Genomic DNA, 25,011 nt, shown 5'->3' on the forward strand with positions numbered 1-25,011 from the left:
GCATTTTCAAAGGGGATAAAATTTGTAATTGAATGTGTCGGTACAAATGGGCATGCTGATCTAGTGCTTCCGATTTTGAATAGGATTTTTCTGCAAATGCTGTTGGCACGGTGTTACCTAGCATAGGAACTGAGAGCAGGCGATGTTTCTGTGCTGCTCCTGCTCCCTCTACTGCTTTGTCGGAGGAATTGAACCGGAGAATGGCGGCGGCTAGCGCTCAGCTGAGTGAAAAGCAAACGATGGAAGAGTAGGTTAAAAGGTCAAAAGGGTTGAGTGGAAAACTGAATCTTGGAGCTGGAATCATAATTCATCATCTTTACTCCATTACTTGTGACATATTCTTTAATTATAGAATCTACAGTTGTCAACAGACCTTTGGCCTTGTGAGACAAGGAACTGTTATTTAGCATATGTTGTCAGCTGCGGGAATTAAAAGCAACTTCAGAAATGCAGAGGTATTCTGAAAATAGAAAGCAAAGCTTCAAGACTTGGCAACCTCAGTTTTAGTGTCCCCAGTCTTCCCAGTCTTTGAAAGTTTTGTTGCTTTACTGATAAGGTTACAAGGAACAGAAGAGATAAAAATAGTATTTAATGAACATATAATGTGATATTACAGGTAATCCATATGGTCCTTCCTTTTCCTACAGCATCCTGTCTCATTCATGATAATATTTTGATTTTCTATAGCTAAAAAGATGATGGTAGTGTTTTATCCCCAGATCATTATATCACTCCCTATTCTCTCCACCTCCTCATTCTGGGAAGAAACTGTATGGTTACACATGTATTCAAGACATACTATGATTACTAGCATTCATAATTCAGATATAATAAAGAAAGGTTGACGTGAGTGGTTGGACTCACATTATCCTTAAAGCCTGATTTCTTTTGTCCTGCCTTTATCCTGTCCTGAGTTTCCTGTTTATCCACCTCACTTCACTGTGTGTTTCATTGTATGTTTGTCGTCTTACCAGTACTGTCCTTTTTCTCTTGGCAGCTGCCACTCCTCTTCACCATTAGTTGCTTCTCAACTCACAGTTTTGTTATCTGTCTTCCAAGGCACACCTAGCTCAGCTGTGTCCTGTTCCTCCCATCTGCATCTGTTTCTTTCACAACGTCTTTCCTTGTCTCTGCCTTCTTCATTACAGTAAAGCACCTTTAATCACCAACAGAAGGAAACAACATGGTTGCAGAACAGGGAGGCTGACATCAGCTTTTATGACAGAGCAGCAGTTACCTCTTAGAAGATATAATAGGAGAAGTCTTGTTCACTTTTCGGGGTGTTGATATGAGTCTTGAAAATTTAGTAGCAAGTTGTAAATTGTCTCTAGGGAGCACATACGAAGAGATTTTCTGAAGTCAACAGATTGACTGAATTTGAAATGGCCACATCTTCAGAGTGGGAGTCAGCCAAATGTTTGACAGAGGCTAGGTCTTCTCCATTGACAGTTTAAATGTTCCTGTTCTGAAGAATATATATTTTAACAATAATGACCACTCATGTGATAGGAGGACAAATGCATGAAAACTAATGACGAAGGACATTTTAGGAAAGCACCATTTCTCAGAGCCCACAATGGGTTTTTGCATGTTCATTTTTACTGCTGTTAAGTATGCAACTCAATTTTTGTAAGCTTGCTGTTAGTTTTCATACCTTTATATGTTTTTTATCAATTTGTAATACTCATTGTATGTAAAACTCACATAATTAACAGCCTTAAAATTAGTATTTAGCCGGCTTCTATAAGATAAATGGTGTTTTCCTTGCTGTATTAATATAGGAAAATGTTTAATAAATGTCATTAACTGTTAAGCAATTAAACATTAGACACCCTGGAATTGTGTCTTCAGCACTGATATTTTCAGCAACCTTCAAGAACTAAAACATTGCAGCAGACAAAACTAATTTAATGTAGAAAAGCAATTTATTTTGCTTTTAAACTTCCTTTATTAAAATATTTATTTGCAGATAATATTGTGTATCAGAGTTCTCCAGTGTTCTCTTCCTCCCTTTATAGATTGTGGAATTTAATGGAGATTATCTGAGTGCTTGATATGCTATTTGGAAACTCAAGATCTCTGGAAACTCAGTAATAACTGGCTTATTATCATTTTTCAAACCCCTATCCTATACACTGTGTTCACTGTATTTTTTCCCCAAATGAACAGTAATTCCTATACATGCCCAATGTTTGCTGTTTAAATAGCTGCCTACAAAATTCTCAACAAGCTTTCCTTTAGCATACCATTGTTTTGCCTGAAGTTCACCTACAAAAGCAGATACATGGGATGACAATATTGCTAAATAAATAAAATTTCAAATATGAAGTAATTTATATTATTATTTTAAATGCCCAGTCTTAGAACAAGACTGTGTATAGCTTCTTTACTTTTTCTGAATTCTTGTGGTCTGTTAAAGAAGGCTATGAGTCTCTAAGCTGATTTATACAGTACAAGTAAGCTTTAAAATAATATATTCTGTAAGTTACTTGTGCAAAAATATCCTCCTTCAAGGTCCTGTGATGAATTAAACAAGGTTAATTCACAAAGAGAAAAAAGATTCTTAAAAAAGAGATTCTTCAAAAAGAGATTAAATCACCTTTACAGTGGGTAAAACAGTATAATTTTCCTACTATTCCAAAAAAACATGGATTGAATATTCTTGGAAGACCAAACAGAAGGATTTATGCTCAAAAGTCTGTTACTCAGAAATGTATGTTTTTCTCTTACATTTTTATTGTGTTTTTAAAATGTTACCTAAACGTGGTGTTTATTATTCTTTTTCAATTTCTATAATGAATTCCAAAATTAAAGGGGTGAGTTAGTTATTTACAACTACTGGATTTCTCATTTCTTCTAGAATGTACTACCCTACAGAATGTGATCAAGGGTCTAACACAAACACTTGAAAACCACTGCAATGTGAAAGGTAAAAGCAAAAAATGTTCTTATATATTCTGTGCAGTAAATTAAATAAGTAGACATTTACAATTTTTCTTTATATTTACATGTGTTTTTTTTTCAGATAGAGAAATTCACTGGCTTTATTTCATTTCAGGGATGAAACAAAGTGTATCTAAAATCAACCCTGTGCAGATTTTGGTGGTCTATGTGCTTAATACATGTCTACTGCTACTATTCTACTTAGAATCCATCCATAAAAGAAGTTCTGTCTCAGTGAGGTCTCTGATTACTAGTTGGATTTAAATTTTTTTTCAGCACAGCACAGAAAAAATTAGAAAAATTAAGAAAGTATCATTTGATCACTAAACTGTAGCTCCTTTAAGCATTTATGCTTTTTGTTTGTTTGTTTTGTTTTGTTTTTTACCAATGTGCTTTGTAAAACCAGTCTTAATCCTCAGCTTAATGTCATTAAAGTTTGGCTGTGATCCATAAATACTCAACAATTATTCACTGTTGTTTTAAAGTTAGAGAAATATTTGTTTTATTTTTATACACATCATAAATCAAAGTATCTTTATATCACAGTTTAATTCTACAGCCTATACTCTATTTTATACCCATTGTGTTCAGTGAAGTCTAGCATAAGAACTAATAAACCTCTGAAATTAGAAGTATATGGCTGTTTTTAATACTCAAAATGAATTTTACTAATCAAGAAAGTAGTAACCGCTTTTTTTGAATTCTGTTTTTGAGATGCCACTTTCCAGTTTGCATAATTATTGTCACTGTAGACAGTCTTTATAAGAGCTTACACACATTAACTGAGTTGTGGTTTTGAGAAACAAGTCCTTTAAAAGTTGCAGCTCCCAGTTTGAAAGTGCTGTGGACATTATAATAATCTTTTGTTTTCTGAGACAGTTAACTTTGCATCTAGGTTTTCTGGACTGCATCGGTAATCAGAAGAGTAAAAACAGTTCAACTTAGTAATACCAAGAAAATATTATGATTATACTATGAATTTTCTTTTTCAAAATATGGAGGCTGAGATTATACAGCTCTGTAAACTAGCACCTCTAGAAAATATAAAGTTTTGTAAAGTTCAGGCAAGTAAAAAGTCTAATTTACTTATTCTGCTTTCATGCTAATAACTGCCAAAATGTACCTTTTAGTGAATTATTCTCTTTTATTTATTATTTAGATGAAAACGATAGACTGAAGGAAAACATTCACACTTTGGAAGAGAAATTAAAGGCTTGTGAACAGGTTTGTCACAAATGATCATTCTTTAGTCAGAGGAATAGCAATAGTTCTGTCTCTACTGAAGTATTTCATATATCTTTATGCTCTTGGGTTTGCTACTGATCACATTAGCGTTGCACTTTTCCTTACATATATCATGTGTAAAAAGAGAAAATTTGTTCTAATGACAGTATCAAGATAAGAATGTGTTGCAGGGCATAAAAGGTCAAAACTACAAAGTGATGAGAAATAAGATGTACTTTTTTTTCTTTTTTTTTTTAAGTGTATTAAGTTTTAAATTCAACTTCATATTCTAAAGTATAATATTCCTAATGAAAGTGCACATAATTTGATTATATTCAAGATACCTGCTCTACTGCCAGGGAATCAAGAACTGTCTGAATTTTGTCTGTGGTTTCTTTGGGAGTAAATGCTGTAAAAAGAGTATGTCCCCATATTTCATAATAAATTCAAGTTACCACCTCTGTGCTTTTTATCTATCCCACTCTGGTTTGGAAAGGAGGTAACACGAGCAGGGCTAAACACATGTTGTGTTAGATCTCTGTACTATGACTGCAGATCTCTTACCTGCAGAGGATTAAGGAACTTACTGCCAGTTTTCTTTGCCTGTGTTTATACTAGTCATAAGTGTATATTAAACTTTTATACCAATAGAGCTGTTATCTTGACAGTTTGAGAATAAGTAATGCTTTCAAAAAGACACATGCAGACTATAATTATATATGTCTTTCATGTATAAATGCATGGCTACTGATGTTCTGAAGGCATTTACTTGGCCACCCTGTATATGCTATTACCACCAAACAGTAACAAGTGCCTTTAAGAATTGCTCTGGTCAGTGTCTACCTACCACTGAAGGCTCTGACAAGAGCTTTGGAGTAAGCACCTCTACAAATACAACCAATTCCTTTCCAGTTCCAGAGTATTTCCCATTGAAGCAAACTTAAAATAGGCATGCTCAAACTGTTTACTTGAATATCAGCGCCACCAGCGTCACTACCACTAATACCACTGATGTTTCCACTGCTGCCAGTGTAAAGTTGTGGAATCCTTGGTATAAGCAGTATTAACAATCTTGCATACTTTAAACACCATTTCTTTTATATAGTCCTACAGTCAAAAATCCAGTAGGGTAAAAATGTAGTCACTTAACTAACTGCAGCACCACCTCATATCCTAGACTGGGGAAAGGAATACCACCTCTACATTTGCCTTTTCTACTCATAAGTGAAATTTCTAATTTTATTTTAACTGGTAGCTGTAATAAAATGAAATTTGCTGCATCTTTCATCTGTAGACTTCCACCAGGTTGCTTAAGAAGTAACTGGAATTTTAGAATTGAACAGATGCAACATAAAACAAGTACTGAATTATAGAGTACTGTACATTTTGACATGAATGTTGTGCTTTGCAGAAGGCTTTCTAAGCACAGAAACCTGAAGATTTTTATGAAGCTTTTTACATTCACAGGAATATAAAGATAAGATTGAGAAACTTATGATAGAAATTCAAAACAAAGAAGAAGCCCACAAATTAGAAATAACACAGTTGAACTGCAACATAAGACAAAAATGTAAGTTCTCTCAGGACTGAATGCTATATAATTGGGTAAACTATGTTGTAACCTGTAAGAGCCATAAAGAGCTATACTCCTAGCACAAATACAAGAGTTCAACTTCTTCATGAAAAACACTGGAAAACAGTTTCTACTCAGAGTGCAGATGTCATTCTGACAAAACAAATACACTTGAAAGCTAGAAGAGGATAGTGTTGAACTGAATTTGATCTTAGCTCGAGATAACAGAATCATAGAATCACAGAATCATTCAGGCTGGAAAAGACCTCTAAGATCACCTAGTCCAACCTTTATTCCAGTACTGACAAGTCCACCACTAAACCATGCTACTAAGTTGTACACCTTTCCTGAAGACCTCCAGTGATGATTACTCAACCATTTCCCTGGCCAGCCTGTTCCAATGCTGCACAACCCTTTCAGAAGTTTCTCCTAATGCACAACCTAAACCTCCCCTGGTGCAACTGGAGGCCATTTCCCCTCATCTTATCACTGTGTGCCTGGGAGAAGAGTCTGACTGATCCCCACCTTGTTACAACCTCCTTTAAGTACAATGTCTCCCCTTAGAGAATGGCGGTGGGGTAATATTACAGCAAAATCCAGAACAGGTAGAACAGACACTGTGAACTTTGACGTAGACTTCTGAAGGAATTACATTTTGGGTTAAGTGATAAGTAGAAAATTGCTAAAGTGTGTGTGAGCTAGACCACTGTGACGGGGTGTTCCAGCTAGGCTCAATAGGAGCATGACATCAGACATTCTTTACAGATAAATAATTCTGCAAAAAGAAACACCAGATTTCAGTATTAATATTCTTTTCATTACTGACATAGCCTTGAAAAGAAGGATTTTTTGGTTATCCATTTAGCTTAAAAAAAGGAATCAAAGTCTTTGTAGAACATGATGCTTCTTTAAGGAGACTTCATCTCACTGTCGTGGGACAGGATGGTTTCCACATAGATGTGTATTTTGTTTGACTGAAATTGTTATCCTGTGAAATACTGACCTGCTGTTCAAGAAAGTTCTAGTATTTGGGAAATGCTGCTTTTATTTTTCCATCTAATCATATTCTGTAATTTAGCCATCATATTTGGTGTTACTGTGTTATTAGCTGAAGCACAAGAGGTGGAGTTTAGAGAACAAATAGAGAAAAAAGAACTGGAAATACTAGAGCTAACTAGGCAGCTGAAAACTCAAGATGAAGAGAAGCAGAATGAAATTATTAAACTGCAGATAGAGGTATGTGTTATTCTGAGTTAAAGATCAATTACACATTGGGTAATCTTAGAAGACTGTGTAATGATAAATCTCATAGTCAGTACATAAACTAATGTGACTGAACCTATGAAACTTAAAACTGGTCATCTTTACAAAGATCAGTGGCCTTTGTTCTCATCTGTAATGGTGTCTGAGTAGTTTCTGCTCCGAAATCTATTCCTACCTGATACATATGGAGAGTGAAGTTCACAATGTTCTTGATTTAAATTACTTGAAAATTTTGCTATTTTTTGAGCTATAAAAATTAATACTTTATGTTTATTCTTAATCTTTTGTATTTCTAAATGCTTGGAAGGTGGTTTATTATTTAGTTTTATTTTTTAAATAAATGTCCAAGAGTTTTAAAACTTCCAGTCCTGCAGAGGTTTGAGTAATGGAATTCAACATGTATTTCATGGCTCAAGTTTTAAGACACTGTCCTCACTGCAGAAAAATTATGAAAATACTTTAAACCTTTCACATATTAAAAAAAAAAAAAAAAAAAAAAAAAAAAAGCAAGGTGTGGAAGTGTTTCGGGTGAGCTATCCTTGGAACATGAGGGAAGGGGGATGGTTTCAGATTTTTTTTAGCATCCATTCATTTTCTCCTCCTGCATATACATATACACATATATATATATATCCTTGTATTAACATGTTTTTTTTCCCCTCTTGCTGGGTTGTTAATGTTTTTCTTTCCTGATTCTTTCAGTTCAATGCTAAATTGGCAAGAGTCCAGAACAAGACAACAAAGTCATTTTCAGATGCTTCTGTCTTGCCACAAAGTATCTATCGAAGGGTATGTTCTTTAATAGCCCCTAATCCGCAAATTCTCAACTATTGTCACAGCCCTTTTCGAACAGCAGTTCTCTGGGGTGTTACTGTGTTCTGTTTGTTCCACAGTAAAACTTTATTTGGGGAAAAAAAGTTCCATGTCTTACAGGGCCCATCTTCACTCTCTCCAACACATCTCTCCCACCTCTAGACAACTAATTTCATGTCTTCTACCAACATTTCATGTTGGTATAGATAGGTTTTACGTTAATACCTTCAACATGAACAACAACAAAAGTCTACATGTGAAGTGGTTTTAGTACAGATTTTTTTAACTTTGGAACTTAAGTTAGTAATGACATCTATAACTGATACAAATTATATATGCATTATTGTTTTTGTAGGCTGGGAATTTTGTGATGTCACAGAAACAGGATTTTGAGGAAGACATCTTTGTAATGTTGTGATAAAAAATACTGAGAAAGATATTCTAATATTTTGTATTAGCAATAGCGTATTGCTGGTAATAATCCTACCTGATTTTTATAAACAAAGACTTTTCTTGCATTTTTGCAGAAGTTGCAGCACCTCCAGGAGGAGAAAAACAAGGAAATTGAAATTCTCCGAAACACCATAAGAGACTTAGAGCAACGTCTTAATAAAGGCCAGGACTCGCACTTCAAACGGAGGCGGTTTTGAGTAAATAGCATGAGGCGTTTCAGTAGTACAAACAATGAGAAACAGTGTATTTCAAACTGTAAAAGTAAAGTGAAAGTAAAAACAACGTATGAAGAGATACTGAATACCTTTTATTGAAAATTCTCATTTCATATATTCCAAAAGTATGCATTCTGTTTATAACCATACTACTTTCTTGCTAATTAGCATTCACCATAAAAAGATTCAGGTTTCGTAGGAGTAGTAATTTTCCTATTAAATCATCATTAATTATGGTGTATGCTTTCAAAGCAGTTTTCCTTTCTTGAATACTCTGTTCATCCAGGAATCCTTTCTACAACTGTATCTGTAATTCAACTTGGTTAATCAAAATTAGAGAATGCTAAACTACAGACAGAGAAATTACACAAATGTCAGTGGTATATTACCTTACTAGTCAATACAGATTTAACTATTTCAGTACTGTCATAAACATAGCTAAACAATAAACCAAGACTGAGTCTGTTCTATCCCTTTCTTGTTACAAATATTGATTCTGCACAAAGAATTGTTAACACTTCTCACTTCAGACATGGTCATATTGATTCAGTGGGATTTTACAAACTGTAGTAGAATTTATCAGTGGATCCTGATACTGCACCTAACCCACAAAAGTAAAGAATGTAACTGTGATTTTAAAATAATGCAATTATTGCTTTTATCTTACACTTGATATAAAAAGTTATTCTGGCACACTTTTAGAAATAAGCTTTTCTTGTACATAATTTGTATCCCCAGGTCAGAAAAAGCTTTTGAGTATATTCCACATTAATAATAATAATAATAATAAAAAAGATTAAAGTGTCGGTTTTGCTTTTCTTCTATTCTTGATTGCAAAACATCAGACAGGAACCCCTAGGTCATAGTTTATGTTCCTGTCCTCACAAATGCAAGCAGAATGTTAGAAGAGAAACAAGAAAGACAAATTAATCAAGAATGCCGACACCTCCTTCATGCCACTGAAAAACAAACTCTGGGTTAATTAATTTCCTTTGCATTAATAAACTTTTTGTTGATGGAGTTTGACAGGTATTGTGTAATTCCAAGAGCACTGCTCTTTGCAAAACCTTAACTCTCCACTCCTGTCACCTGTCTTGGTCTAATTTTCATATGGAAATACTTAATCTATTATTTTTTCCACTGTTGCAATTAAATAAATTTAGGCAATAGGACTTTCTTGCATTTTTAAGGTGCTTAGTTTGTTTTTCATGCTCAGTTTCCTGCCCTTTCCTGTCACTCTCAGGTGTCGCTAGTTTCACTTGCTCCTGCTGCTGGTGACTCTCAGGCAGCAGCGAGCAGACGTCACTGTCAGGATTCAGTGATGTCCTCTGCTAACAGCTGGCCGTGTCACCTGCAAGAATTTGGAAGTGCTCCTCGACACTGTCAAGCGACAGAATTTCCTAGCTCTTCAAACAAAAGGTGTCGACAATGACAACATCAGCTACTAGATGTTGAGCCTGATGATGCTGTCTGCCAGTTTCAGGTTAACTGGTTTTTACAGCTGGTTTTCCCTTTTTTTCATAGTTTTGTATCTTGTCTAAGAATTTCCACACCCTCTCCTGAAGGAACAGTTTCTACCTGTTCATGGCTACCTGTCTGATCGTGTATGTTATGGTCAAAAACTCTATGACGCCGACCGCTGTGAGGATGACGTCTTTGAGTTTCAGAAGGAGCCTGATGGTTCTGATTTTTGGAATGACGATGGTGGTGGTGGTGGTGTCTGTGTCTGTGCAGTTGGTGGTGGTGATTTGAGTGTTGACCACTTGGTTTGGGTTCTACCTCTGCTAGCTTTTCATCTGCTTTTTTAGTGATGTTTTCACATGTTTCATCAATATCAGGTTCCTGCAAAATAGAAGTTCAAACAAAGCATTGTATTTAATTAAACTACTTCGAAATATTAATCATCTAAGTATTTTTGTAGTACTTAGATCCCAAGCAATGAGATATAAGGGGTGTATTTCTTTGCAGAAAAGAACAATGCATTTAACATTCCAGCTTCCAACAAAATCAAGAGAATACAGAGACTATCCAAAAAAAAAGTTCTTTCTGTAACCTCCCTGCCCTAGAGGTGGACGGGGAGGGGAAATCCAAACACGTTGGCTTCAAGAACAGAGTCTACCACACCCTCTGAAAAGTGATGCAATTACAAAACAAAAACTGGGGAAGAAACATCTGCCTCCAAGATTTGTTCAAGGCACAAAAATCCCCCGTATCACCCACATCCCTAGCTTAACTGCCACTTTTCTGTGATTGTACGCTTCAGGCACAGGTAAGCACGCCAGTGGAGCTGCTGTGAAATCTCATACCACTAAGAGTTGGACTGTGGAAGATCTTTCCATAAAAATAGATAAACCAGTCAGCAATATATGTCCAGTTCCTGAAATGAAAGCTTTCTTTAAATAAGAACAGCGCAGCTTGCAAAGTTGTTCAAAATGGTTTCTCCATCTGAAGATTAAAGCACATTCACATGCCACTGCTGCCTGGTTGGCTGTAACTGTGTAATAGGGCAGGGAAGATTTTCAGTCACATACTTCCCGTGTCCTGTTTCAGTTCCCAAACTGTTGTGTTTATCAGACTGCATGATTCTGACTGTGATTACTTGAATAAGCACTAGGGGCTAAATGTGAGCTAGGCGCAAAGGTGCTTTTTGCCTTCTGAGCATCATATGTGGTGCTTAGCATTTAAATACTTTGAATTGTCCCCTATAAAGCTATCCCAGAAGGAAAAAAAGAAAAAAAAAAAAAAAAAAAAAAGTGTTTGTTTCTGAAAGTGCTGCTTTGCTGAAAAAAAACAGATATGAATGTATCAAAAGGAACCTTGTTTTACAACACTGAAAGCTGGACAAGCCTCTTAACATTAAGTTTTAGAAATTTTAATTTACATAATTGCTATTAAAATTATTCCTATATCTGACCTGCCCGAGGCCTACCTACGTTTAGCTGGAAAGCTGTATGATGGAAACCAAAACAATGATTCTTGTCAAACTTTCATGACTATGTATGCACGTTTCTTGGTAATCCTTGAAGCAGTTCTGATCTATAGTTACATGTAAAACAAAGCTACCTTTTTTTTTTCATAATGGTAATAATTGGCACATTGTATTATCCGTTTTTAAAAATTAACTATTGTATACTGCATACATTTACATTTATTTATTTACAATATACTATTGTATATTGTATACTTTCAAATATAAACTAAAAGGAATAGTAAATCACACCAGCTCATATCTGGCTCCCAGGTTTTCCCAAAAAATACTATTTAAATACCTACCTGTCCCCCAGAAACAGTATATAAATGCTCACTAGCTCCAGAAACAGAATTACCATCCAAGGTTGTATTTAGATTTCTGAAAATGATTTGCATTTATGTCAAGGGCAGGAATTTAAAGAATCAGTCTATTCTAAATTACAACTAATTCATTTTCAAAAATCTGTAAATGTTAGACCCATGAAATGTGTAGACTCAAAGTAACGTCTTTTGGGATTAATCACACTGAAAAAAATGTTGTAAGGACCACTCAAATCCAGTTTCCTGTCTTAGTATATACAGAATGAAACTAGAAAATACCATGTAAGAGCAGTTTCCACACTTGTTTTCACAGTACGCAATCTTAATAGCATCTTCTACGTAGTTGAAAGACAGGAAGGAATAGGGAAGACCCAAGTGGTACACTAGGCGGCCGCATCTAAGAAGAGAAAGAACTTCATGGTTACATATACATGAATATATATATATAATTAAATATTTATTCTTAGCATACCTTATTTTACATGTCAGTCCACCCATAATGTACAGACCAACAGAGAGCATTTTTCTCCAAGAAACTTACAGTAAAAAACAGTATCTTCCTTACAAATACCTGTCTGCTCAGCTGCGTCAGTCCTAGTGTGAAGCCTGATTTCTGACTGACATAACAACTCTATGTGCAGAAAACTCGGCTTCAGCTGCAACCAGACTAACAAAGGTACGCATTAGCAAGACCTATCTTGCTAATGAGGAGGGCTGTTTGCATAGCGGTACAAATCACCACTTGGTTATTGTATCCAAAGAACATAGAATATCAGAGTTGGAAGGGACCCACACAGATCATCGAATCATCGAGTCCCACTCCTGGCTCCATGCAGGACCACCCACAAAACAAACCAAATGTCTGAGAGCGCTGTCCAAACACTCCTTCAACTCCAGCAGCTCGGTGCTGTGACCACTGCCCTGGGGAGCCTGTCCCAGTGCCCAACCACCCTCTGGGTGCAGAACCTTTCCCTAACATGCACTCTGATAGAAGGAATGTTTTAATGCAACTTAATGTTTTGTTTTTTTGTTTGTTTGTTTGTTTTTATGGGCATAAGCATTGTGACCTATCTCCATTAGTGCCTTTAGTGATGAGGGGACTTTTACAGTGCGTATTTACCCTACGCCTGTACTTTAATGTTTTGGTATGTCCTTGACCAACTGGAATAAATGTGTAAACTGTACACAAGGGCACCTTCTTGTGTGCCCCACCTGCAATGTCAACAGAAGTTCCTCCAGCCTTAGCTCCCTGCACGTTTGCAGTGCATATCTAGGACCTCAGATTGGCACCACAAAAATTCCTAGACCAAAATGGATCACAGCCAAACTATTGCCAAACCAATTTGCAATATATGTGTAGGTGTATCCTATGTGTTGATAGCACAGAACTGTTTGACCTTTAAATGTGGGTCAGCTATCAGCTCTGGGGATAGCTCCTTGGATGACATACGGTCTTCTTCTGTTTGTCTGTCGTACAATAGCAACTTTCCATACTGGGGCATATTTGCTCCCTAAATTAGCATTTGATGCCTAATTTCATTGTGCTACCCAAGAACAACAACAACAACAACAACAAAAAAAAAAGTTTAAATAACTTTCTATTTCTCTAACAAACCTCATTATGCTTCAGTATGAACTGAGAATGTTCTTTACAGCAGCATAATAGTAATTGAGATGGATATCTTAGAAGTGCAGGACTTTTCAAATAATTTGCATCACTTCAAAACTGGAAAATCAGGATTTCAATTAAATAACTACTACTAGTTCTACCAACAGATACATGTCCCAGCAACACTTTCAGCAACTTCAGTCAAAATGCTTTCGTGAGAAGTCAGGTAGCTCGGGTAGCTTTTCTGACTTGATTCTACTTTCAAATACATGGATGTAATGAAGTTGTCAGAGAATAGAGACAGCTTAAGACGAATCACCAAATTCTATGCTCAGCTATGTTAATGTAGAATTATTCGTAGTTAATATTAGGCATCATGAAGAAGCGTAATTATGCAGAAGAATGTACTTATCCCAAACTCACTTAAGCAAAAGCAGACTTTTCTTTTGCAGCTTCCTTTTCCCAGTAAAAGTGCAAATGCTTTACTCAGTGCAATTTAGATTAAAATGTCTTTGTTAGGAGATTATTTTAATGAATTAATATAGAGATTTACAAAGCATTACCCTAAGTATGTGCAAATATTTTCCTGTTTTTCCTCTTAAACACAGACCTGTCATAGATGAGAAAATCATCTTTGTTTCCATTTAAGGTGGTCCACACATCAGCTTGCTGTTCATCTTGTTGGTAGACGGTAATGTACTCTGAAACACTTTCTTTCAGTAGGTGAAATTTCTTCTGGGAGTAAGCTCCTTGATGGTTGACAACCACATACGAGATATTGACAAGTCCTTCATTCTCTAGCTTCACTCGCAGGTCCTCCAGTCTAGAGGAGAATGTGAAGAAGCAAGACCATAAATCCATAGGGAATTGTGAGGTTTTTTTAATTTTTATTTTTTGCTTTGCAATGCAAAAATATTATTCTTAAATGCATGCATGCTTGCAGACATAAGTTATTTGCCACATCAACAAAAGTTCATGTGCTTCATGTTCCTTGCATTACAGCAAATGTTTTTTCCTCTGAGTTTTAATGGCAACAATCTAACAATATTAAAACATTCCTGCTATTTGCCATAACTATCCACTACGTCATTGGACTTGATGATCCTGAAGGTCTTTTCCAATCTAAATGACAGTATGATTCTATACTGTCACCAAGCCAGACTCTACAAAAGCTTAGAAAGCTAAGTAAAGAAGACATCTGTTTTCAGATGAATTCAATGTTATTTTTATTGCAGTTCTTTCACACTCTTCATGGTCAAACACAGATAGTTTGTGTGATGTCTTTATTCAAATGTTGAGTTTTGGGTCACATAGTTGGTTAAAGAATGCACAGAGTGAATACAGTGAATAAAGGGATGTTACATCACCAGGGTTGAAAGAACGGCTATAGAATGTGTTCATGACCTGGCTGGCAGGAATCGGTCTTCCTCTTTTTGTGTTCCATCACAAACCCCTTTTTCATTGCTACCTAGTACAGAAAGCTGCTTTCTTGCTGTACAATGTTTATCATTCATTTAATCAGGATCATTCCAAATAAATTACTCTAGAAAACACTTTTATTTTTTCATTTCCAGGAGATACTCTAGAACTTGAAAGAATGCAACCTTTCTAAAATGCATGGAATCAAGTCCAACTACCTTGAAAGCCAACCACAAAGCTCACTTTTGACTTTGATGGAGGTAGAAATTTACCACTGTTCCAAAATCTAGCTCTTGAAAAATTTGCAGACTATTATAATATGAACTTATGCAGCCTAGAGGAGAAAATACGTATCATTACAGTGATCAAGATCAAGCTGTGAAACCAGCAGTATGAATTTTTAAGCCAAAGTGATTTCACAACCACTAAATGAATCCAAGATAAGGGTTGTATGCAATTCCTGTTTGGGTCAGCTTATAGTTATTTTCTTGCTGCTGTTACTGTCATGCTACCTAGTTATTTCTACTGAGGTAGTTTCAGGAAACCAGTACACAAACGTCTCAGGACTTGTATGAAAATATAACAGAGATGATTCCCTTAAATGCTTCATCATTTTCTGCAAGGCCAGTTCTTACTGTATCTTCTGGATTTTTTATTTATTTATTCTGTATCTGAATAGAGGCTGAGATAGCACATTAAAAATGTGCATTTTTTATTTGCCATTCCCCCTACAGATTTTACATTAAAAATGAGTGATAACTTGTCTGTTTCAGGTGTTCTAGCCAAGTCAGAGAATTATGTTTCTTGGCTTCAACACGTTACCATATTAATTATCTGTTCCTAGCTGAAGCATCTCTCTTGAGGAACTGTTTCTGCTGGCTTTCTGTGTGTTTTGGGTTTCCTTAATGTCAAGTTGATCGTATCTGATGCTGTAAATACCATCTGGAGAACACAGTCTGTTAGTGTGACCTGGTGTAGGAGGATGAAGCTAAGAGCTGAAGAATCTTTGCCACTCGCGCAGAGCACTCCTACACCAGGTCACACGTGCCAACCGGGATTGCCAGTGGTTTTTGTGGGAGCTAGTGTTCACTGAGTGCATCTGTAGTTGGGCACATGAATTATCCTCAGATGGCTTTAAAAAAATCGACCACTCATGTTTTAACAAAAGCTGGGAAAGAGATTTACGCTCACCTGGAAGCCTGCAGCAGGCACAGGTATCAGCTAGCTTGGAGGAGAGCCACCACCGTCACCGACCCCCTCGAGTTCAGCATCGGGTTCTCCTCCCCGACTCGCCATTCGGGGGGCTCCTGGCAGTTCTGGGTCTCTGTCCCTCCTCCTGGGAGGAGACAGAGAACCAGAACTAGCCCCAGCCCTGCCCACATGGCGGGGCTTTATCTGAAAAGAGAGAAAATAAACAAAATTAGATCAATGCCTAAACGAAGTTCAGACCCTGAAATTCCCATAACAAAACGCAGCAGGATGCTCTTTCCATTCACTTTAGTTTAAATAAATAAATAAAATAAAATGACATAAAATTGAGCTACTGTTGACTCCTTAAACATATTTCTTTCGTTTTGCTGTTGAGTTCTCCTATATTAAGTAGATCATAACTTTTTGTTGTTGTTGAAAAGTATTCAAAATAACTGAAATTTCTTTTAATGCTACTAAACAGCCCCATTTCCTGTTTTTCGAAATCAGTGGTGCTGAGCCAGTTTACGCTGGTAAGAATCCAGGCCAGTTCACTCCAGCTTATGGTGTGAATCCAACTCGCTCAACAGCAAGCCAACTGCCTTAAAAGAAATTGCAACACCAGAGTATTTTGATACATAGCAAGCATTACAGATTCTGGCAGGAAAAAAAAAAAAAAAAAAAAAGGACAACGTTTTTTAAAAGTCAGCTTGTAGCCTTTGGATCCTATTGAGAAATCTTTAAAGAATAAAGGAATAGAAACAATTTTGCAAAAGCAAGAAATGAAAACTCAAGTTTCAGGTTAGCCCTATCTTACAAAAACTTCTGACCACACAGAGTACATTTAATGCTTATGAAAATCAAAACATACAAGGAATTCTGTAATTACCCTTCTATTCCAATCACATAATAATTTTGACTTCGTATGTGCAGAAAACTCTCAAATAAAGTTTTAAAACTGCTCCCAAACACAACCTAGGCTGTGGAATTGTGTAATTCCAGCACTCACATCAGACTCTGAAAGTAAACACAGGATGTTTTGGAAACAGTAAGTTCTGATAAAGGGAATTCCTATCACCAATCTTGTCATATTCTAATAAATAAATAAGTAAATAGCACCAAACTTTTAATTATTGATCTTTTCAAACAAGAGCCAGCTGCTGCAAAGCCTGCATCATTTTGAGAAATCCCGCTGTCCCCACCTTCCCTGCCTGCAGTTGTACCAAAATCGTTCTGGGTACAACACTTTGAGGATGAGATAGTGGCCCAATAAGCATCAGCAGAGCCAGCTCTTCCCTCTTTCCACACGTCTGGGAAGCCGTCCACCTGTACGGGGCTCCGTTAGGCAGGCGTGAAGCTCCGGGGACATCTGGCCGTGCCGCTCTGCCTGTGCAGCCTCCAGATGGGAGCTGCGCTCCGACTTAACGCTTCCCTTCACTTTTCGTCTTCCAATGGAAAATTCCACAGACGGCCTTTTCAGCCAGAGAAACAAGCGGACACCCTGCCAAATCTGAAGTCCCGGCGCCGTGTCGAAGCGACAACAGCGGACTTACCCCTGCCTCCCCGCTCGCCGGGCAGCGCCGCTCCGCTGCGCCGCGGAGGACCGCGGCGTGGGGCGCGGGGCTGCGGTATTTATACTGCTCTTGTTTATCCCGCTGTGCTGACACGGTTCAAAGTTCAGGGAGCTCATTCCGAACGACCTTGCAAGCAAAGCAAACCCCTCCAGCAAAAGTGGCCAAACTATTTCTCGGTTAACTAATTGCGGACAGAAACGTTTTGTCACGCGGCACGGCGAGGAGTGCCGGGCGCCAGGGCTGAATTTCGGGTCGTGCCAGGCGCTGGTCACCCCAGAGAGCTGGAGGCAGTGGTACAGCCAGCGGGGGGGTGGGCCAACCAGTCCTTATTTTGTGAACGCAGCCAGAGGGGGAAGGTACTTCTCCATTCACAAAAATGCTGAGCTAGCAGGTTTTTGCACATATGCTTTATCTCGTGGTTGCTTAGGGGGTGGTGTACCCAGGCTGCGTGCCTGAGCACTGCAGAGCTCCTCTGGAACAGCTGCTCTGGGTTACACCAGCTGGCACTAAAACTTGTGGAGAATCTGCCAGTTTGCCAGCTTATGTCGGAGGTTAAAGTCCCAATCTCCTGACATTTAAAGCAATGTAGATGCACAAAAGCCATGAAGCTCTCTCTGGTGGCAGCCATTTATCTCTGCTAGGTTTTCTTTCCACTGTTATCGCTGAGGTGTCTGAGAACACTTGTGTGAAGCTTTTTTCTTACCCCTTCCTCAGGGAGGGAACAGTTCATGCATGAAGTGTTTTACTTTGACAGCAATTTGCTTGTGATAGATTTCCTTCAAAGTAAATGTTTATGGATGTTTATAGAGAAATAAGTGCTTAAAAGTAGTGTGTCTGCAGAGTTTAAGGCGGTGAGATTTACACTGCTTAGCTCTGTGGCCTGGGACTCTGTCTCCTGCATAGACGAGCTTCGTGCTTCTGGTCGACAGTCTTGTTGGGCACGAGGAACGGAACTGCTGACCTCAGGGTTTATCGTCAAGATGTGCTGCGCTCAAGCCAGTGGAAAGAAGGAGAGAGATCTGAAGTTTTATTCCATAGTCTCTGAGGACACAGTGAAGAAAGCAGAAACAGCTGTCTGACAGGGACTGGTTTGTTTGTTTGAAGTGGGACGTGCTCATGTTGCTCATGTTGTTAGTGAAGTGAATCTCTGTGTACTCTGCAGGGCTCATAGCTTGAATCAAGCCCTCAGAGCTGTGATGATGTCCTGTACTGTTGCAGACAACGGATTGTTTGCTGGGCCTGCTGCCTCAAGATAACTTGTTGATTTTCAGTGCTAATAAAGCCCTACACGGTTTGCTGGAAGGATTTGGTACACATCAGGTCTGTCAATTCCTAAATGAACACTGAAACAGCTAAAAAGAAAGGAGCCCACACAGCTCTACTAACAGGGAGAGGAATAAGATACAGCTCAGTAGTAATTGACAATTGGTGTCTTACCAGTTACTGCAACACAGGCAGAAATACTATCAAATAAAAAGCAGTATTCCATTCCCATTTCTTCTGCAGCTATGCAGAGGGATGTGCACAACGCTCAATTAACCAGTGCTGAGCCTACAAGCTATGTGCTATACCACTGAGAGCTGCTGAGACTCGCAGCTCAGGACTACTGAAGAATAAAGGGTCCAGGCAAAGTGAACTGAACCAGCTAACTTATAAATCAGCTAACTTCCTGCTGAGGATGGAAACCTACAGTGGTCACTGCTGAAAAGTTAGTATTTGCTCCCAAATAGTACGCAGAGACATCTGCAGACCCTCAGTTGCCTTACAGAGAAATGAGAAGCAGCAGTTCTGTTACCAGCTATCACTGTGCCGATGATTACTGTTTGTTACATAATTTTTATTACATTACATGATAGCTATTACAACCTTTATAATGTTGAGAAGAAGGCCTTAACCACATTCATAGTCATATGCCATATGCATCTTGCCTTATAACATTCACCCTCCCTAAGACTGTTGTTCTGCCCCAACATTTCTTGAGGAAGAAAGCTTTTCCATCTTAAAGCAAGTGGTAAGGAATATTATGTTGGCTATGGGTGTCAATGGTTTTAATTCAGTTGTATTAGAAATGTATGACCTCCTAAATATGTTGAAAATTCTGTCTGAAGCATTACCCTTTCTGAGTGGAAAAAAAAATCCACTTCCACATTTTTTTAAATAAGTAATTGTAAAATTTACAGTATAAAATTCTAAACATTCAGTTTCTTACAGCCTGCCCCCTTGAATTAGAAGGCTCCTGTTGCCCTTTATGCATGGCTTCTAATTAAATAATTGTCCTAAATCTTAATTTTGATTTCCACTGCAAGTATTTTCTTAGTTGTTGAGAATGTTCCAGTCTCACTGCAGGAGGCAGTTATCAGCTCTAATTTGGACAAGTCTTCAGTTTCAAAGAAAATAATTTTTATAATTATCATCCTGTTACTACTCACTCCCTTTCTTAGCAGGGGGGGAAATGGTTCTGGTGGAAATAACAGCCCTCTCCCCTTCATACTGAGCATAAACTGTACACTTTTTCTATGTATCAAACTTCTCAAAGCATCACAGCACAGAAATGCTAATGTGAAGGAAATTTGGAAATTAACTGACGTTTACTATTTCTGTCATCTAGATTGGTAATTGGTATCATACACATTTCTGAATAATAATAATAATAATAATAATAATCCCAGATGGACATGGAATTATGAGGCTGTTGGCAATTATACTCTGGTAAAGTCTGCTGTAGTGATCTGCAACGTGTGCAAATAACGAGAGAACAGAGGCAGAACGTGGATGCAACACAAATCATGTCACAAGACCTCCAGACTTCAGTGTCTTTGCTCTTGGGACTGAAGGATGTCACAAACAGGGAATTCAAAGTCCATCGGCGGATTGTAAGTCTCCACTGATTATTCTTGTATGTATTCTCATTTTATAACGCTGTAACTATGTCAACTCAGTGAACTTACTCATACTTTATAGAGGAATAAATTACAACAAAAACAGGCCATTGACTTAATGCTTAACCTTAAACTTTGGTAAATTGCTGTAAATAAAGGTTAATGTAAGTGAAAACTAAGAATATATGTTACAATGAAATAGATTCAGCAAAATAATCGGAACCACAAGTTCACTAGTTAAAGTAACTCCGGAAAGAGGGAGAGCAGTGCAATATTGGTCTTCTGCCAGAGCAGTGCAAGATAGCCAAATGCATACTTGACAGAATTCAAAGGAAGCAACAAAAGATGTTGCTTCAGTGACAGAGTCCTGGAGTTTGCTTCAGTGAACTAAGGAACAGCTGATATACTCAGCTGTCTATTTAAATACACAATGGGTCTAAAAGAACCTCTGATTATTTAAATAGATGCTTTGTTTTCCTTCTTGGAAATTCCATTTTAATAATGCAGTATCTTTCTCTACTTTAACCCATGCGTCTCACACTGTAATTAACAAGGAAAATAATTTTTTTCCATCAGATATGTCCTCAGTCATAATCATTGCACACAGTACAAGTGCAAACTGACCCTATTGCTGAATACCTACATATATTCTGAGTTCCTCATTGGCTCTGTTTCCTTTCTGCATTTATCCTGCAATAACTGTGTCGGCCTACAAGTTCCACACCACCTCAGTGGGCCTAAGACCAGTGGTCATCATATTGTCCAAGGACGAACAAATTACCTAATGATACGTACCTAAGAGGTCATTAAGAAGAAGTGGCTGAGATCATGGGTATAGGAAATCTCTATACTTTTGTGTGCTTTGGTGTATTTAGTAATACTTAGCAGTCTTGTGATCTACAGAAGAAAACTGAAAATGCCTTTTGTTTGGTTCTGCTTAGGCTCCTGGCGTGGTAGATAATAAACCAGGAAAAACAAACATAACCACACAGTGCCCGAAGCTGGCTGGCTGTACAGATCTCCTACGTGGATCTCATATTCCACACAGTGATCCCTGATCCCTCTGTCCACAGGGATGACGCACTTGCACCTGGGATTCAGCAGGCAGCTTTAGGCTTTCCAATAGTGGGCACTGAGTCTGTGCATAACTAAAGTGATAGAAGATCTGGACTAAGGAATATGAGTTCATGAGTTCAATACATTAAACAACCCCTCTGTTTTTGCTGTATTCGGACAGTTCTCTTCACATTAACAGACCAGGCCTTAAAGAGGATATAGCTGTAATTATAACTTTAGAAGATCAGCAATACAGACAACTCCCATTAATGTCTTTATACCCAATAACTCTTCTTAGGAGATGTGTGAGAAAATGATTCATCTGCTAAATTCACAGCAGTTCATTCCAGGTGACAGTAAAGGTCTCTCACCAGAAATACCCATAAAAACAACTTCTTGTTAATGATTTATAACAGGTCATCCAAGCATAGCTCACTGCACTGAACCTTAGCTGGAGAATGGAAACTGTAACAGCAAGTGCATAGGCTTCAGTGACAACATACTGTGAACCTTACAGGAAATTCAAAGCTGTTTTTGCTAACCAGTTGTAAAATACATGAAAACTGAAGTGAAAACTGGGTCCAGCCAATGAATGAGAGGGATTTGTATGCAAAAGGCTTTTTTCAAGATCTGTTGAGTTGTGATGAAAAAAGTGACGATGTATTTTCATTCAAATTCCTTTTTGTGGCTCTGTGTTGCCTTATTTTCCTGATATAGAGCAGTGGCTGCCAACATCATGGTCTGCAACAGATGTTAAGAGAGCTTGGGGGTAGATTCAGATAGCTGAGTGCAAGATGGAGATGATTTTACCTGAAATGGAGTTTGACAAAGTGAAAAAAAATATATATATATGGCTTCAAATACATGATGTTGCAGATTGATTGCTGACGATACTTCTTTTCAGATATTATAGACCTGGAATGATGAAAAAATGTGAAAAAATCTTGTGTGCCCTTCTTAGGGCAAGAGTATGTGAGTGTGCCACCAGCACCAGTAGCGAAGGCATAACTGACTAAACCAACCATTTATTCCTATCCTGTTCGTCTTGGAAATTCAAAAGCAGCTGAAATTTCAGCATCAAAGTGCTCTCAGTAGCTTGTTGTCTGTGAACTGCTGAAGCAATTTGAAGATGAAATACAAGAATAGATAGATCTAAGTGAGTCTTCACTTAACAGAGCACACTACAGCTACAGCATACAAGGAGCTGAAATTGATAGCCATCTACTCCTCTACTCCCACCATGAGTAAAAATTATTTTCACAAAAAGAGTGTTTCCTAGAACCAAAATGAACTCCAATAAATAGTAAATAGTAAAATAGTTCAGTAAATAGTTCAATTGGTCTCTGTACATAAATAAATATTGTAAAGCAGTGCTGACCTTCTAAAGACTGGTGGAAGGTCTGAACTGTTTTATTAAACATATGTTATAAGGAAGTAGAGGGAGATCTGCTTGCATCTGCTTGCAGCAATCAGATTCTGAACAGACTAACCACCTCCCTCTGTTTCTGAAAGCTGATGGAAATCTGGAAGAATCAAATCTTCAGTTTAGATCAGTAAACACCAGTTAATATGAGAGAAGGACTTGTATCAACTATCTTAAGGTAACAACACCTTTCCAGTTGTCATCAGTGCTGTTATTTAAACAGAAAGCCATAGTGACTAAAACTCAGTCCCTGCCTAGATTTAATTTCTGATAACAAAACTATACTGACTTTACAAGTTTTGCTTTCAGCAAATAGTATTTCAGCAGCTACATTACCATTTACTGATATATAGCTACTTGGTATTTGCATCCCACACTCCCCACACTCAGAATGTAATGAGAATGCTGCATAATTGCATACCGTCTAGAAGTGTTAAATGCCAATTTATTTAATGGACAGGAAAAGCTTTAGTACTGGAGCACATAATATATATTCATAAATTCATATTAAATGGTGATAAAAAGATAAGTAAGACTATCACCAGCTTTAGATTTGCATGTATTTCCTACTATCGTAGAATCACAGAATGGTTTGGTTTTGAAGGGATCTTAAAGCCCACCCAGTTCCAACCCCCTGCCATGGGCAGGGACACCTCCCAGCAGAACAGGCTGCCCAAAGCCCCATCCAGCCTGGCCTTGGGCACTGCCAGGGATGGGAAAGCCACAGCTATTCTCTTGAAGATTTCACATTTGTTCTGAAAATTATAATTAAGTAAAATACACTTACCTGTGTATGTTTTTGATGAAATATATGTATGTGAATGAAGGTCCCAAACTTGTGATGTACACAGTCCTATAACGTACTTCTCTCAGGTACAGTTCTTGAATAGAACCATGAAGGCAAAGTTAAATTCTGCCTACAGAATTATTTCTGTAGTACATTAGCAATGGGCCTTCAAAGACTGGGGGCTATTACACCTTACAAATATTTTATCCGTACATTGGCAGTCTTACTATTTTTCCTATGGCTTTGGTTTCCTACATTTTGGGCTGTTGGGGGAAGAGTTAGAAAAAGAGAAGTAGAACTGTCATGGCATTGCAGCATAAAGGCCACAGTATGCAGCACAGCACAGAGGAAAAAACACGGTGTTTGAAAGGAAGAGAAGGGAGAGTGTGAAAGAAGATACAATGACATCTTGCCTGAGGACACCTTTGGAAGTACCTGCACGAGCAATCATACTATGCCACATCACTCCAAATCAAAAAGACATGAAAAAATCTGAGCTGCAAAATTCACTAGCAGCCCCTCTTGGTTGCTTCAATGGAATTGTCTCTGTTTCAAATGTTCACACATGCTCGAATGAACTTTTTGACTTGTCTAAGAATTCACACTGAACAGGCTTCATATCGTATATCTAACTACAGGCGGCAACAACATTACTCACTTTTGAGTCTCCTCACTATCCATTTCCAAAATCATTGGCTCAACTTGTGGAACTTGAAAAGTAACTGAGTCCTTGATCTGACTAGATGTAGTCATCACAGCATGCCTCAACACCTCTCCAGTCAGTAGAGGTTTGCATGGCTGTTCATTTGTGGCCCTAGATCTGTTAGGACTCTTGCAGCACTACAAGGAGAGATGTGTCCCAGTTTTACTTTGTTAAGTCCTCATCTCTAGCTGACCTTAGCTGATGTTCAGGTTTCTGTTCTGTTTTCTCTTTTTTTCTGGCTGTCTCTTGGCAGCAAGACTTGTTCAAAAATACTAGTCTCATACCCCTGATATTATTTACTAGCTATTATTTAAATATCAGGCATGTAACAGTCTCAAAGATAGTTTTACAGGGATTAAAGTTAAGGTGATTGTATTCCCAGTAGAGCCCAGAGTCAGTGTTTCTTGGTGGAACAGTTTAGCAGCTCCCACACCCATCTTTGACCAATGGTTTAATCCAGCCTTTTAGACTGTACGCTGCATTTCTCTGAACATTTGCTTGTCAGAAAAAAAAAAAAAAAAAAAAAAAAAAGGCAGAAAAACAAAACAGGGATTTTGCTGATCCTGCATCACAGTCTTTGCCAGATTTCCTGTAAGAA

The 25,011-nt window shown here is 37.8% G+C and overlaps 2 protein-coding genes and 1 long non-coding RNA gene across 3 annotated transcripts; 2 read left to right on the forward strand and 1 right to left on the reverse strand.

The window, feature by feature from the left end:
- The first annotated feature begins 200 nt into the window (after positions 1 to 200).
- Positions 201 to 9,279, forward strand: CCDC152 (coiled-coil domain containing 152). The gene is made up of 7 exons (XM_035309813.1): positions 201 to 225; positions 2,861 to 2,929; positions 4,103 to 4,167; positions 5,635 to 5,737; positions 6,849 to 6,976; positions 7,706 to 7,792; positions 8,344 to 9,279. Exons 1-7 carry the CDS (start codon positions 201 to 203, stop codon positions 8,464 to 8,466), a joined length of 600 nt encoding a protein of 199 aa, XP_035165704.1. The 3' UTR covers positions 8,467 to 9,279.
- On the reverse strand, positions 8,564 to 17,694 carry SELENOP (selenoprotein P). Its single transcript, XM_035309897.1, has 5 exons — positions 17,545 to 17,694; positions 15,995 to 16,198; positions 13,995 to 14,207; positions 12,055 to 12,172; positions 8,564 to 10,326 (listed from the first exon to the last, which is right to left on the reverse strand). Exons 2-5 carry the CDS (start codon positions 16,183 to 16,185, stop codon positions 9,679 to 9,681), a joined length of 1,170 nt encoding a protein of 389 aa, XP_035165788.1. The 5' UTR covers positions 16,186 to 16,198; positions 17,545 to 17,694; the 3' UTR covers positions 8,564 to 9,678.
- Positions 17,695 to 18,156: 462 nt separating this feature from the next.
- On the forward strand, positions 18,157 to 20,660 carry LOC118156108. The gene is made up of 2 exons (XR_004746159.1): positions 18,157 to 18,874; positions 20,007 to 20,660. It is a non-coding gene; the product is annotated as an uncharacterized LOC118156108 (long non-coding RNA).
- The last annotated feature ends 4,351 nt before the right edge of the window (positions 20,661 to 25,011 follow it).

This window comes from Oxyura jamaicensis, chromosome Z (assembly GCF_011077185.1).
Source record: "Oxyura jamaicensis isolate SHBP4307 breed ruddy duck chromosome Z, BPBGC_Ojam_1.0, whole genome shotgun sequence".
NCBI lineage: Eukaryota > Metazoa > Chordata > Aves > Anseriformes > Anatidae > Oxyura > Oxyura jamaicensis.